Here is a 16,817-nt window from a genome sequence, read left to right as displayed (position 1 = left end):
GGTTTCCTTTTTCTTTGTGATTCAAAAAAAGATAATAGCACCTGTTACAAGATCAAATCCTTGAACAACCTTGTTACAACTATCGAAGCCACATTTATGACTCATTAACAATAAAACTTAGTTAGAATGTTAATCTTTACAATATCTAAGTAAATTTGAATCGTGGTCAAGTGGGTAAAAACTAGGTCACCAGGTCAAATGCTCTTAAAAACCTTTATATCAATCTAGGAGCCTCATAAATGAGTTAATTTTGTTTAAACTTGGTCTTTTATCTTTACAATATCTAGTGAAATTTTAGATTGAGTCATTGAGATAAATAACTATACAAATCTTGTTACCACTCTAGAAGTCATATTTAGGATTCAATCTTGATGACACTTGGTCAGAAAATTTGTCTTGACAATACATAGGCCATTTTAAAATTAGGTCAAATGGGGTCAAAACTAACTCAGCAGGTACAATTCTTGAAATAAATTACTTCAATTCCATATGCATACTTGAGACCTTATTACATGACACTTGCACTCTTGTAATGAATAAAGCTGATCTCATTTTGGATTTTCATAACCCTGCAAACGAAGCTTGACATCGTGTATATTGGAGTCAGTTGTTGGTTGGTTGGTTGGTTATTCGGTCAGTTTGTTTGTTTGATGCTGTGTGTGGACTGAACTGCTTCTACATTTGTCTACATGTGTCAAGTACAATGGAACCAATATCATCAGTCTGAAAAATAGATGTGAAATGTAATTTGTTCACTTCAATTAATCAACACTTTCCTGAATAATGTGCCATTGAATGTGCTTTTCTTTTGGTAGAAGTAACAAGAAATATCTTTTAAAAAGATATACGGCGTTGATTGTGGTTGGAGTTGGTGAAAGGTAAAGGATTTAATGAATGAGATCAAAGATAGCGAATGTCATTTTCCATGCAGTTCTTTGCTGCATCACACAGAGAACGGGATGTTAGGCGGAGTTTTTGCGGCTTATTTTACATTATTACGTATTGCTTATCATATATCTATAATTACAAACAGAAAAACAAAAGAAGAATGGAAGTAAAATTAAAACATATAAGTCAACCGGCCATTGGCGAATTATTCGTACATATTTTAAATATTTATACGCGCGTTCTTCGAACAAACCTGTGTGTCGGGCATTGCTATTTTATTCGATTCTGAACAGTATCGGAAATCATCGCGCTCATGCTTAACAAATTGTTAAAATGTTGGAATAATGCTTGTTTAATTAATCAAAAATACTAGTTATCATGGTATTGTTGAAAACACATTAAGAATCTATGATTGACCTACCATAGTTATATCGCCAAATATCTTCATTGAACATATTTCTGGTCTAAATGCAATTCCAGTTCACCTAGTTAACGAGATAGCGCCTATATTATTTAACGATCCGTTTACTGGCCGCGAACTGTTCCTGATACCTTGCGGGTTGGAATGCAATGCATTAAGTGAGGTCACGATTTCACTGCTGGAACGACGGCTTGTTAAAAACTTTATACTTTTACATGTATAATGTTCAATTTCGAAAATAATTGAAAATGGTTAGCCCAAAACGAATATCAGGATAGGGAAAAACAATACTTTTATGAACTTAAATATACTAGTACACAGGCAGCAATATGGTAGTAATTACTCAATATGAGAAGATAGCCTTTAAGTACAAAGGCTCTGTCGCTGACAATCCCCTGAATATAAAGGGGCATACAAAACTGTATTGATGTCAAGAGTTGAGCGCAAAACTGTTCTATCCATCAAGCCTTTTCATTAGAGATAAAATTGTTTCATGCTGAACACGCAGTAAAACATTGTTACACGCTATGCTACAGAGATGCAGTCATGTTTCCAATGGTCTAGGGGATTATGCTCAAATCAGCCAATGGAATAAATGAAGTGTATTCATTCGTATCTAGCCGCGGGAAATTTTATTTGAATTTTTTTGGACACTTACAGAGGCCAGCTAAGGTGAAAAGCTGGCATAGACAGCTACGCCGAAAAATTGTTCTAAGTGCATGCAGCAAACTGCTTTATCAAGAAAATGATTTGAAACTTGAAGAATGTCATCACCATGAAGTTTATATGTGCAAAACACTATTTTCTGACCCATTATAATCCATTAATTTCTTTGTTATGTACCTTTGAGCCAACAATTTGTCATTCAAATGCTTGTGATACAACCTCTTAAGCCATTGTCCTTGTGGTTTAATTTGTTCGGACTTAAAACAATTGGTTATTTCCCCAATAAAATTCTCTCAATTGTCAAAATGTGTGTATGTACTATGAAAACAAATCTCTTTTATTGCAATTATATCTTTTATATGTAACAATACATTGATAAACATAAAAAAGCTTTCAAGGACATACTACAACATACAAGTATGTACTTGTAGGTTCTTCATTTCTGATGCCAAAGGCATTGACTCATCTTTTATTCAGCTGTCTATATTAAAAGAGACACTCATTATACATTGGAATGTCAAGAACCAAATGAGTTCTATAATAGAGACCAAAAGACAGCAAGCAACTTCTAGGGCTCACTTAATTATCTAGATTATAAAAGTACATGCAAAGGGTTGATCAGTATATTACTTGATGCCATAAAAAGTATATTCATACATAAATATTGGGTTATTGGTATCACAAGTTCGTTTATGTGTGAGCATTCTGAATTAACCCTTTGCATGCTGGGATATTTGTCGTCTGCTAAAAATGCCGTCTGCTGAATTTCAAAAATTAGCATTTTCTTCGATTTTTTTCAAAGAATACTATCAGAATAGTAAACAGTTTGGATCCTGATGAGACGCCACGTTCTGTGGCGTCTCATCTGGATCCAAACTGTTTGCAAAGGCTTTCAAAATTCGGTTCCAGCACTGTAAGAGTTAAACTTTGTGAAAAATGGTTTACTTGTTGTTGTTTTTGCACTTAGGATGCTGCAATGACTGGAAAAAACTGAACAAGCCATGACTTGGGATCAGAGTGGTGTAGGTGGTGATTCAGCAATAAATATTTTGGCTTGATACAGGAAAAGAGGGCTTAATGCATGTGCGTACTGTCATATCAGATAAGCCTCTGCAGAATGCACAGGCTAATATGGGATAGCACTATCTACTAAAACTGGACTTTTGCTTAAGAAGAGACTTTCTTCAACAACAAAAATACACTATTTAAGCGGAGACTGTCCTCCCTGATTAGCCTTTTCAGACTGCAATGATATCCTATATTCCTTAACCTGCAAATCTGAATACATCTGCACTTGCCAGATTAGTTGGGTCCTATAGTATTAAGCTCCTTACAGCAACACCAGACTTGGGCATGTTCTTCAGGTTATCTGTTAAGATCAATTTTGATGTCTATTTGTTAAATAAATTTCAATCAACTAAAAGTTGATTTTATAATGTTGCAACTATTAATCAAATTATAGGATATTAAAATGCGTGCTTATTCAAAGAATTGTGTAAGGAGTCTTAGTGTAGTAATACAGGATGCTGATTAGATGCACATTTTATGCTCTGGAATTGATTAACTTTCAGCATGCTCCAATGAAAATGTCAGATTATTGAATTGTTTTCTTCACATTAACTTCAAGTTATTACTTGGCCGTTGACAAATGGCTGGCAGTTTAATTTGATTGTTTTCAGTTAAAGTACTTAAAATTCTCAAACAAGCATAAATATATCTCCTCAATTTGTCAAGAACACAATGAGTGATAAACAATTTTCTGGAAAACTAAGGAGGTTAGTGAATTGCATTTCATTCTATTGTGCATGAAAAGGGATAATAAATTACAAGTAATAGGTTTGCTAACCGCCATTCAATGATTAGAACATAGTAATGAAATAATTATAATTATTTTGTTGCATGTTGTGATCAATTTGTGTTCGGTGTGTTATTGAAAAAAAGAGGAGGGGGGGGGGGGGGCCTTCAAGGCTGAGTGACCTGGTCTAGAATGTAATCTTGAATACACTTGAGTGACCTGGTCTAGAATGTGATATTGAATACACTGGAGTGACCTGGTCTAGAATGTGATCTTGAATACACTTGAGTGACCTGGTCTAGAATGTGATCTTACATACACTTGAGTGACCTGGTCTAGCCTGTGATCTTGAATACACTTGAGTGACCTGGTCTAGAATGAGATCTTGAATACACTTGAGTGACCTGATCTAGAATGTGATCTTGAATACACTTGAGTGACCTGGTCTAGATGGTGATCTTGAATACACTTAAGTCTAGACTGTGATCTTGAATACACTTGAGTGACCTGGTCTAAACTGCGGCTGAGTGACCTGGTCTAGACTGTGATCTTGAAGACACTTGTATGACCTGGTCTAGATTGTGATCTTGAATACACTTGAGTGACCCGGTCTAGACTGTGGCTGAGTGTCCTGGTCTAGACTGTGGCTGAGTGACCTGGTCTAGACTGTAGCTGAGTGACCTGGTCTAAGATGTAACCAGGTGACCTGGTCTAAACTGTGGCTGAGTGACCTGGTCTAGACTGTGGCTGAGTGACCTGGTCTGGATTGTGGCTGAGTGTCCTAGTCCAGACTGTGTTTGAGTGACCTGGTCTAGACTGTGGCTGAGTGTCCTGGTCTAGACTGTGGCTGAGTGTCCTGGTCTAGACTGTGTTTGAGTGACCTGGTATAGACTGTGACTGAGTGACCTGGTCTAGACTGTGACTGAGTGACCTGTTCTAGACTGTGATCTTGAATACACTTGCACATTTTGGGTATTACAATACTATTTTGGAATGTTTAAAAAGTGGGCAAGATTTGACCTGAGGAACATGAAATAGTCACCCTTTGTCTCAAATTTTGACTAAAGAACATCTAACTTTGCATTTAAATGGTCTTTATATATAGAGTACATATTGTTTTGTGTGTTAGCATGAATGTGTGTACATGCTATACATACATAATACAAACTTTAAGATCTATTCCACAATTTGCTGTCAGACATACTCTCAGTGTATTTATTTCTGTGTGTTTAAGGAAGAAGTTCAAGACCCGGTCAGGTGACACAGTGCGGCTGGTAGATCTGCTGGATGAGGGACTTGCCCGTACCGGACAGAAACTGGTGGACAAAGGGCGGGACAAGGTCAGGGTCAACTACATGAAAGGCCTGGGCGGGAAATTTATTGTAGCCTCACTGTTGGAAAACTGGGCCTATGCATGTACATTAAGGGTCATCACAGATTAGCCTGTGCAGTCTGCCGATGCTAATCAGGGACAACACTTTCCGTCTAAACTTGATGTTTTCTAAGAAAAAACACTCTTTAAACAAAAAATGCCACACAAGTGTTAGCCCTAACTAGCCTGTGCAAATTGCACAGGCTAATTTGTGATGTCACGTTATGTTCATGCATTAATCCCAGTATTCCCAGAATACTGCTTACTTTATTTTATTTAGAAGTTACAAGGATTTTTAATAGCTTAATTACGTTACCTGATATCATATGCTTACTTATTCCGATAGGATCGTAATCCATCCGGAATTTTTCGTCCGAGGAATCCCACACTTTTCAGAAACCCGTCAGGTAGGACAGAGCGGTCACATAGTGCCGTGTAGCCGCACAACCAAAACGAGACATTACCCAGAATTCACTCTTATTCCGGATGGCGATATACAAAGGCCGACATTTTGTTATTAACTTAATTGTTGCTTCTGTTTCGCTGGATTCTTCTGTTTAACAGAATAGAGAAGTTTTTGTATTGCGTTAAAACATTCTCCGTATATATATGCGTGTATTTCTGTATCGTTTCGTGTATGACTGGTGCGGTCACCGGTCATGCTATGACCGGTCCGGTCAACTGGTCACCGGTCATTGACCGGTCTGGTCACCGGTCATGCTGAGACCGGTCAACCGGTCACCGGTCATTGACCGGTCCGGTCACCGGTCATGTAATGACCGATCCGGTCACCAGGTTTCGGTCTGTGCCACAGACCGTTCCGGTCACCGTAGATGTTGACACTACCTTGTCAGTACTCCACAAAGGTAGACGCAGCCGCGTTTCTACTGTGAGTCACAGATGTAAACGTGTCGTGTCTGATGTTTCCGGCTACTCCTCCACCTCGGGCTCGTTTTCGTATGACTCATCGTCTACTTCAAATAGCCCTCATCATTATCAAAGGGGACGTCGTTCACGCTCACCGAGTGTTTCTCGGCGTAGATTGCCTCGTAAAGAGCGATCACGCCAGTGCTCGGGGAGACGTTCGATCAGGAAACATCATTCCCAGCGCCGCTGAACAGTGTCTCGGCGTCGAAGGGATAAGGGACATAGACCTTCCTCTATTAGGCGCTCTCGGACTCCTAGGTCCCCTAGTCGATCCTTCTCTGAGGAATCTATTGACACCCCTCCACGTGTGTCGGCCTCTATTTTTGCCTCAACACACACTTCAGCCGTTCTTACAACCACTGAGCATAATTTGTATTCAAACACTAGTTTGCATACATATCAGGCTCAAGGTACAGGGGTTAATCTAACCACTTCGGCTGCGTTTTCAGCCTCACTGGTCTCTTCCACATTGCATAGAAGTATACCCCGGGCTGCCGCTACACCATCAAATCCCAATACTTTGTGGATCCAACAGTCGCCGGGAATCTTTGTCCCTTATTCGACTGATCCTTTACCAGCGACCTCTGGTATTCAAAGTGAGTCTGCTGACTTGATCTCTGAGAGACCTAACTCACCAGCTATATCTTTGATGGTGCCGGAAAACGATTCTCTCATGATAGAAGCAAATGAATCTATTATTCCTTCTCCTATATCCACCGGTTTCAATCAATCCAATGCTCCCGCAGATGGTTAGATTGAGGCGAGTTCGGAGTCTAATGAGGCCGAACTTTATTATTTTGCCTCCATCAATCAGGTATACGAACTTATGTTCAATACCTTAGATGAGGACTTCTGCCCCCGCCCTTCCTTGTCTCTCACAGGATCTGCAGTTACCGTTACAGAACAGGTAGCACGCAGACGAGAGCCCGGCAGGATAAGTAAGGCTACTTCCCGAGTGGATCTACGCCTTCCTATTGGCTCTTCCACAATGGCTGTTTTCCAGTCACTTGAACCAGCCAATAAGTCTTCGCCATCTCCATGGAATACCCCTAAGGAGCTGACGGAGCCTAAACAGATGGACGGCGGGAAAAGTTATAAGGCCCCAGTACCCGACCCTTCTACCGGTTTGGACCTTTCCAAACTTCCGGTTCCTGATGCTGACATTAGTAAGCTGTCACTTACAATGCCTTCATCATCTACCCATACATCAGTCCCTCTTTCCCTGTTGGAAAATTGGGAGCTGAGAGAACGCCGTTCCATAGGTCTGGCTAACCAGCTAGATCTCATGGCAGCCACAGCCTTAGACTTGGTTTAGAAGCTCTCTGATTCAATCCCAGAGGAGCTCCGGGCCTTGTTGATACATCTTTCACGTACTACGCAGTGTTTATCTCACAATGCTGCGTCGTCTATGTCTGAGATGTTAAGGCTTCGGAGAGACCTCATCCTCTCTTCCTTGACAAATAATTTCCTTTTGGAAACAGGCGTAAACTCCCTTCGAACTGCTCCACTAACAGCAGAGTCTCTTTTCGGAGGGAGGATACAGTCGGCACTTATTGCTGATCGTGAAGATCAGATACATGCCTCCTTAGCTAGGAGCAAATCTGGCCAGTGCCCTGTGGTTTTTAAGCGCCCTGCTTCTAAGCCCCCAGGAGCCCCACCGGCCAAGAATGCTAAAAGGGACAGTTTCCCTACTAAGCGTCCGTCTGCTCCACGTCAGCCCACAAATAGGCCTCCTTTTCAGAACAGAACAACTTCCTATCGGAAGCCTTCTGTAAAACAAAATTGGAGTAAGGGCAAACCCAATGCGGACAAGAAGTCATTTAATCCTTCTTCCGGCAAGGATGGACCTCCTAAAGGTCAGCCCTAGGTTATACCCCTTTCAACCGCCACAACCTCTGATGCCGGAGGTACCAGTCGGGGCCAGACTTATGCACTTCGCAAATCGATGGCTCCAAATAACTTCGGACGTGTGGGTTCATTCTCTTGTCACACAAGGCCTCACTTTTCAATTAAAAAAAAGGCCCCCACTCTCTCGCGTCCCAATAGATCTGGTATCTCCGCATCCACAACTTCCAGACTCCATTCTCGGACTCCTGGAAAAACAGGCGGTAGAAAGGGTTCACGACCCTTGTTCTCCAGGATTTTACAGTCGCCTTTTCCTTGTTCAAAAGAAAAGCGGCTCCTGGAGACCAGTCATAGACTTAAAAGTGTTCAACACGTTTCTAGTCAAACCTACTTTCAAGATGGAGACTCCTGCCTTCATTCGGCGCTCCATCAAACCCATGCAATGGGGGGTTTCCTTGGACCTGGAAGATGCATACTTCCATGTTCCTATCCATCCCAACTACCGGAAGTACCTGCGCTTCTCCTTTCGAGCCCAGGTCTACCAGTTTCGGGCGATGCCCTTTGGATTGGCCACGGCTCCACGAGTTTTCACCAAACTCATGGCCGCAATGAGCGCACACCTCCGATTACACGGGGTTCAACTGCTTCAGTATTTCGACGATTGGCTCTTACACCAGCTCGATCGTCAACTGCTTCTGCTACACCTAGAGTTATCTTGGAAGGAGCTCCTCTCTTTAGGACTCCTTCTCAATGTAGCCAAGTCAGACCTCATTCCCTCTCAGGATTTCATATTCGTGGGAATGAATTTTCTGACCCACATCAATAGGGTCAGGGTCTCACCGCAACGTGTATCAGACCTCCTTTTGAAGGTCAGATGGGTGCTGTCCCAATCTCATATCACAGCTCAAGATTTCCTCTCACTCAACGGTATCCTGAGCTCTGTAGCAGACTTCGTGCAGTTGGGACGTCTCTTCCTACGTCCTCTTCAGCACTATCTCTCAGCTCGATGGAAATGGTCTCCAGACAATCTGCTTACACAGATTCCCATCCTTCCGTCCTTAGTCCCCCACCTTCAATGGTGGCTAGACGAGGAGACCCTGTTGGCAGGAGTACCGCTTCTTCCCCCGCAACCGTCTTTACATCTCATAACGGATGCGAGCATGGAAGGTTGGGGCGCTCACCTGGAACCCCGCAGCCTGACATTATCAGGATTGTGGTCTCCTCAGGAGTCTCTCCTGCACATAAACAATCTCGAAATGCGAGCAGTCTTTCTAGCTGTTTCTCAATTCCAATCACATCTTCGGGACTCCTGTGTGATGGTATCGACAGACAACACATCAGTCGTGGCTTACATCCAGAAACAGGGCGGGACACACTCTCACTCCCTGTATCTGGAAACAATGAAATTACTTGTTCTTTGCAAGAGCCTAAACGTCTCTCTCTTGTCCAAACACATACCAGGTTGTCTCAACGCCCTGGCGGACGGTTTGTCTCGCAAACACCAGTTACTTCCATCAGAGTGGACACTTCATCAGGAAGTGGCCAATCAGATATTCCTCACATTCGGTTATCCACTGGTCGACCTGTTTGCGACCAGAGACAACCACAGACTTCCTCTGTATGTGAGTCCAGTGTACGAACCAGCAGCGTGGGCGGTAGACGCTCTTTCGTTCGATTGGGATCAACTGGACGCTTACGCTTATCCCCCACCCATTCTAATTCCCCAAATCTTAGGGAAAATCAGGGTGAGCTCTTGCTGGATCCTCCTGATAGCCCCTTGGTGGCCCAGGAGATCCTGGTTCAACGACCTTCTCCGTCTCCTGTGCGATTTTCCCAGGGAACTCCCGCACAGGTAAGATCTCCTATCTCAGAGAGGCAGACTTCACATGGATCTAGACATGTTCCACTTACACGTCGGGCCGTTATCAGGCAATCCCTGCAGAAGAAACGCTTTTCTGTCAGGGCTTCAACGTTCGTTGCCTCTGCAAGGAGAAAGTCCACCAGAGCAGTCTATGATGCTCGCTGGAAACTCTTCTCTAATTGGTGTGTTCGAGGGAAAATTGATCCCCTCAATCCCTCTGCTAGACGCATAGCGGATTTTCTAATCTATCTCTTTGATGATAAGAAACTTTCTCTTAGCTCCATCAAAGGATACAGATCTGTGCTTTCGCATACCTTGGCTTTTCGTAAGTCATCACAAGTCTGTGCTGATCCAGCCATTTTGGAACTGATCCGAGCCATGGAACTTAAACGTCCTGTGTCTCGTTCTCTTACCCCCAAATGGGATTTGGCTTTTGTTTTTGGATCGCTTATTAAAGCTCCCTATGAACCCCTTAATCAGGCTTCTTTACAGTTCCTAACCTGGAAGACCGTTTTCCTTCTTACCATGGCTTCATCCAAACGTAGAAGTGAAATTCATGCTCTTTCTATCGAAGAAAGCCATCTTCGTTTTGATTCCTCCGATGGTTCTGTCACCTTGTTGTGTCAGCCAGGATTCCTTGCTAAAAATCAACTCCCCTCTATGGCTTCTAAACCCTTCAAGGTCCCAAGTCTTTCTAGAACTTGTGGTAATGAAGATGAAGATAGACTCCTCTGCCCTGTCAGGACTTTGAAGTTCTATCTTTGTAGAGTTAAGTCTATTCGAGGTTCTCGTAAGAGACTCTTCATTCCCTTAAAAGGGGGGGCGATGTGTCTGCGGCTTCTATTTCCCGTTGGGTAGCCTTGACTATAAAAAGGGCTTACTCTTCTCTTTCTTCAAGGGATTCATCCCTTTTTAAGATTAGACCGCATGAATTACGAGCAATGTCGGCTTCGTGGGCATATATTAATCATACCCCACTCTCTGACGTGCTTCAAGCTGCTTTCTGGAGGAATCAGACTACTTTTTCATCTTTTTATCTTCGTTCTCTGGAGTGCCAACAGGACAACTTGTATTTGTTGGGCCCCCTTGTGGTTGCACAAACGGTAGTATCTTCTACGGCATAGGTATATTACGCTTATCCGTGAATTAAGTTAATACCGTTATAACGAAGATTAGCTGAGAACCCGAGATATGGGTTCCGCTGTGATGGGGAGATTTTCGCGAACCTTCCCGCCTCAGCTGCAAATTCAGCATATGATATCAGGTAACGTAATTAAGCTATTAAAACAAATTTTTCTAGTAAAATTCATTTTAATTAGTAATTACTTACCTGATATCGGTAAGTCCCACCTCCCACCCCGCTCTTCGTCTAATATTTCATATTTTTATTGGAATAAGAGTGGATTCTGGGTAATGTCCCGTTTTGGTTGTGCGGCTACACGGCACTATGTGACCGCTCTGTCCTACCTGACGGGTTTCTGAAAAGTGTGGGATTCCTCGGACGAAAAATTCCGGATGGATTACGATCCTATCGGAATAAGTAAGCATATGATATCAGGTAAGTAATTACAAATTAAATGAATTTTACTAGAAAAATTTGTTTTCATTAAGTCTCAACTGAGCTTTTCATTTATAATGTTTTAAGTGGACTTCTTGTACTTATAGGATGTTATTTTGTTAACATATTGTTATGAATTTGATGGTTTCCAGAAAATATTGCTTAAAAGATGTCACATATTTGTTTTAAGTTACTTTGTAGTACAATAATAAACTAAAACATTCTATTTTTCTTTTCTTTTGATCTGTCAGTTTTTTTCTTTTGAAATGGATGCCACAGTTTTGTGACAAGGTCATACTTGTGTGGGTGAATATTCATCTCTAGATAAAGGAATGCTTTCAAACGCCATTCTGTGAAATGGCTTTACCCTTTTTAACCTTCTTGGCTCAGATACAAATTGAAAATGGCTATTTGCGACCAGCATAAAAGCAGACCAGCCTGTGAGTTACTTGTGGGCTGTTCTGGAATCATTCCGTTTTCTGCTCATTTTTAACATAGTGTTGGAGATGTGGCCTTTAAAACTTGGATTAATTAAGAAAGTCTTTAATTTAATTTGAGCCTGCTTCTTGAAAAAGATGCCTTATTCATGTGCTTAAGTAATGTCCCAGTTTGCACAGGCTAATCAGGGACAACACTCTCCGCCAAGACTAGATTTTTATTTCAAATAGACTTCTTTTTTTTTTTAATTCCCTAAAAGCAGAAAGTGTTATCCCTTTTTAGCCTGCATGGGCTAGTTGACTGCACAGGCTGATTGGGACAGCTTTAGGCATGTGAATTTAGCCCAGTTTTCTCAGAACATTCCTCACACTTTTAACACTGACTCTTCAGGAGCTGTCAGCGCAGGAGTTCAAGGCGGCCCAGGAGGCGGTGGCGTACGGCTGCATCAAATATGCAGACCTCTCTCACAACAGGTGCAACGACTACATCTTCTCCTTTGACAAGGTAACACAAGAAATGCTCCCCTTGAGTGGAGGGTAAATTAATTTATTCCTGGGCTCAGTGTTGAATTCTTCAGTTTCCATCATTAATAATCTAGTAACTGAAAATTTAATTGTGTAATATTTAATTTGTAAGCATGCATATTAATTGCTGTAGGCGTAATTGAAAGATTCTGTTTTGAGCAGATAAATAATGATCATATTTATTTCATGTTCTTTAAAACCCAAGGCTGAAGTCTGCCATCAATAACATTACACAATTTATTTTAAGAAAAAGGACTTGTTTTATGTTTGTCCAAGATATAACTGGAATCAAACTATAAATCATATCTGTTCACTGTTATTTATGCACTCTCTATTGTTTCCTGCTAGTACTGAATTGTTTAATAAAAATAGTTCACGCATGCTAATCTTGTTATATAATGCTAAAAATCTTTGTTAGAAACTGAAAGCTTGTTTTAAAGTTAAATATTTGCATGGCATTGAAACGTTTCTGGCATATTCACACTCTTAAGGAACAGATTTGAGTCAAATTTGAGCCGACTTTGGGGAAAACAATTCTTAATGAAGTGCATAAAGTGTTATCCCAGATAAGCCTGTGCAGTCCTCACAGACTAATCAGGCACAACACTTTCTGCTTTAATGGACTTTTTGTTTAAAGATCTTTCATCTCAGTGAAAATCCAGTCTAGACAGAAAGTGTCATCCCTTATCAGCCTGTCTGGACTTCACAGGCTAATCTGGGACAACACTTGAAGCATATGCATACAGCCAAGTTTTCCCAGAGCCCAGCTCATGTGACCTCTCAGTAACCTCCCTTGTAGATGCTGGATGACAGAGGCAACACAGCTGCCTATCTACTCTACGCCTACACACGAATCAGGTGGGTTACTGCCCTTGAAATTCCTCATCAGTGCCTCTGTCGGGGACTTATTCTTTGCCTTTCAGTGTTTGATCACAATGTGCCATATTTTCATGCCCCCCTTCGAAAAAGAGGGAGTATATTGTTTTGCCGTGTCGGTCGGTCGGTCCGTCCACCAGATGGTTTCCAGATAACTCAAGAACGCTTAGGCCTATGATCATGAAACTTCATAGGTACATTGATCATGATTGGCAGATGACCCCTATTGATTTTCAGGTCAAAGGTCATGGTCACAGTGACTTGAAATAGTAAATGGTTTCCGGATGATAACTCAAGAATGCTTAGGCCTAGGATCATGAAATTTCATAGGTACATTGATCATGACTGCCAGATGCCCCCTATTGATTTTCAGGTCACTAGGTCAAAGGTCAAGGTCACAGTGACTCAAAATAGTAAAATGGTTTCTGGATGAAAACTCAAGAATGCTTACGCCTAGGATCATGAAACTTCATAGGTACATTGATCATGACTGGCAGATGACCCCTGTTAATTTTCAGGTCACTAGGTCAAAGGTCAAGGTCACAGTGATAGAAAACATAATCACACAATGGCTGCCACTACAACTGACAGCCCATATGGGGGGCATGCATGTTTTACAAACAGCCCTTGTTACATTTTTATTGTGTAGCAATTTATGTATAGTAACAATAATAATTACCAATTCAAAGAACGTGTATTTTGTTGTTAAACATGGACACACACACCAAACATGAATTTCTTGTCAGTCTGGTCAATATTTCATATTTACCATGATGTTTACTTTATGGTATTGAAACTATTGAAGAAGAATTAATTTTTTAAATAAAATATTTAACAGTCATCAAACATCGTAATGCATGCAGTTCATTCTCACAAACCACCAATATATGATGAATTTGCAATGTGAAAATATCAAACTATCTAACAAACCACATGCAGAAAGTTTCTTCCCACAAATTACAAACAATAGTAAACGAAAACATTTGGAATGTGAAAATGTCTTAAAACATTATAAACACTTCATGCCTGCAGGTCAATCGCCCGAACTGCAAACATAAGTCCAGAGCAGCTTCGAACCGCAATCAAGAAGGAAGGGGTGTCGCTGTCAGACGAGAAGGAGTGGAAGCTGGCCAAGTGCATCCTGCGTTTCTCGGAGGTTGTGTCCAAGTGCCTCGATGACCTCCTGCTGCACAGCCTGTGCGACTACGTGTACGAACTCTCCTGCACTTTCACCGAGTTCTACGACAAGTGCTACTGCATTGAAAAGGACCGCAACACTGGTGAGCCTGCAGACACTTACATATTTATCAATCACTCCTTTATACATAGGAGCCTTATGAACAGGCTTTATGCATGTGCATAAAGTGTTGTCCCAGATAAGCCTCTGCAATCCACAGGGACAACACATTTTTAATGAATTTTTTTTAAGCAAGTCTCTTGTAAATGTACATCCAGTTAGCGGACTGCACAGGCTAATAAGAGACGACATTTAATGCACATACATTAAGCCCTGTGTTCTCTGAGGGAGGCACATTGCCTTCGAGAGACAGCAACACTGTCTTTACTTTAAATTGTTGTAAAAAAGAAAATATTGCTAAATTAAGTGAAAATGAATCTCTTTGCAAGAAACCATGGATTTCACATAGGAACCTTTATCTGAAAGTAGTCACCTTAGTTTATCTTAACCCTTTACCACTTAGATACGTATTTTTACGCATTAGTAGTCCCTTAGAATGTTAAATATAACTTAATACCTTTCTTACTAGATTCAAGTTTTAAAGGCTTCATTTCCAACCCTTAGATACTAATGAGCAGCGAACAGCATAAAACCTGAACAGTCTGCGAGTTACTCATAGTTTTATGCTGTTTGCACATAACAATTTTCTTTTTGCCTTTGAATGGGAAAGGGTTAAGTGTTAATTTGTCTAAGGAGCTTTGTGAAAACCACACCTGAGACTTTACCAGTCACTTGTAAATAATTCCCATGGGTTGGACACTGAAAACATCTCAAAATGTTTACTCAAATAAGTCCATGTTGTTGCTGACATTTACAGGGGCAATACTGAAGGTGAACATGGGGCGTATACTTCTCTGTGAGGCCACAGCAAACATCATAGCTGCTGCCTTCCACATTCTGGGCATCACACCCGTAGAGAAGATGTGATTTGGCAATGGCTGTCATATGACCCATGTCATATCCAATGAAATGGCTGTATTTACTGTACTGTATAAGCATTATGTATAAAAGAATGACCCGTGGATAATTTATGATTAGTTTTCCAATCGTTATTTTGCAAATTTTGCTAAAAGTTTTGTTAGCAAAAAAACATGGATATTTGTGATGGTTTAAATGATTTGTTTAAGTAAAGTTGATGATGGACTGTTTCAGCATATCCTATGTCACTAAAATGGCTTAATACTTGATAATATGTGTAAACTTTTGTTTGAAAAGGAAATAAAACAATAATGATAGAAGTGTTCATCAAGTTGTTTGTTGTTGTTTAAGTGTATTTGTTGTCCATGAATTGGTCGACATTTTCTGTATAAATTATGGATGCAAGAGGTTACAAAAATCATTAACCGGTTAACTTTTTTGTTACCGGTTATTAACCGGTTAACTGAAATGCCTTAAGTAGTTAAAATGATTTAGAGAACGTAAAAAAAATTTTTGGTTTGGCCTCTTAAATTACGTTCGCGTCGTATCGCTCACAAAAATGGCATGTTCCTTTGTTCATTCTGGTATAATTTTTGAAACTCAAATTGGCTGAATATAGAAATGTTTTTTCCCTTGAATATTTAATACAATCAGTACATTTATTTAATAGCGAAGTAACTAAGTATTATGATCTCAAATATTGATGATCTATTTACGTATGTTTGTTAACGTACCATAGCGCGCAAATTTAACGCAATTACACAAATACTAAATTTACCGGGTTTATTTAAAAAATATTTTTAATTGATGTTTAATTATTTAATAAGTTAATAATTTGCTTTCTTAAATAAAACTTGCATTGGACGGAAATGGTCAAAGGGTTGGACGTACATTATCATTATGATATTTTTTTGGGATAAACAAAAACGACATAAACTCGTAAAGATTGTTACTACTCTTCATAAAATTGTTACTTATAAACACTGTATTTTCACGAGCAATCAATATTGGATATTGGTTAACAAAACATCAAAATAAGCCATCTAATGTCTCAAATGTTTTTTATCGCGAGTTCAATAAACGTGTCAATTACGTGTTCATTAATAGCTCCCACTCACCGCAGTTCGCTAATTAAATTTTAGAGAGTCAAAAGACCAATAGTGTCAGTTATCAAAATGTACCCCCTGTTTGTTTTCACAAAGGTATTGATTAATTGCTTTATTACTTTGATTGTTGAAAGTTATTTATTACCGGCGATGGTGCTGCATGTTGTTCTTACTAGTCGCCAGCACAAGTTGGCAGTATGTCACGCGAAAAAAGTAAACTCGTACGAATTATTCCATGAAAAAAAAAACAATCAAATATTTTTTTCCAGTTTTTCAGTTTAACCTTTTTCCGGGAAATGTAACCGGTTAACTGGTCGTTTCGGTAGGTTAACTGGTCAACCTCTTGCATCCCTAGTATAAATATAAATGTGTCCTATTATTTTGA

The 16,817-nt window shown here is 40.3% G+C and overlaps 1 protein-coding gene across 1 annotated transcript in view; it reads left to right on the top strand.

Annotated features, from left to right (window-relative positions):
- The window catches only part of LOC127876084 (arginine--tRNA ligase, cytoplasmic-like), a 150,496-nt gene extending 134,845 nt beyond the window's left edge, over positions 1-15,651 (top strand). The window contains exons 11-15 of the mRNA XM_052421000.1: positions 5,005-5,110; positions 12,162-12,275; positions 13,095-13,153; positions 14,204-14,451; positions 15,226-15,651. Of these exons, the coding sequence (XP_052276960.1) occupies positions 5,005-5,110; positions 12,162-12,275; positions 13,095-13,153; positions 14,204-14,451; positions 15,226-15,335 (637 nt within the window). The 3' untranslated portion in view covers positions 15,336-15,651. The remainder of the gene's footprint in view (positions 1-5,004; positions 5,111-12,161; positions 12,276-13,094; positions 13,154-14,203; positions 14,452-15,225) is intronic.
- Positions 15,652-16,817: the final 1,166 nt, after the last annotated feature.

Source organism: Dreissena polymorpha, chromosome 4 (assembly GCF_020536995.1).
Source record: "Dreissena polymorpha isolate Duluth1 chromosome 4, UMN_Dpol_1.0, whole genome shotgun sequence".
Classification (NCBI taxonomy): domain Eukaryota; kingdom Metazoa; phylum Mollusca; class Bivalvia; order Myida; family Dreissenidae; genus Dreissena; species Dreissena polymorpha.
Note: the sequence above shows the minus strand (reverse complement) of the source record. Positions and strands in the feature narration are given on the sequence as shown.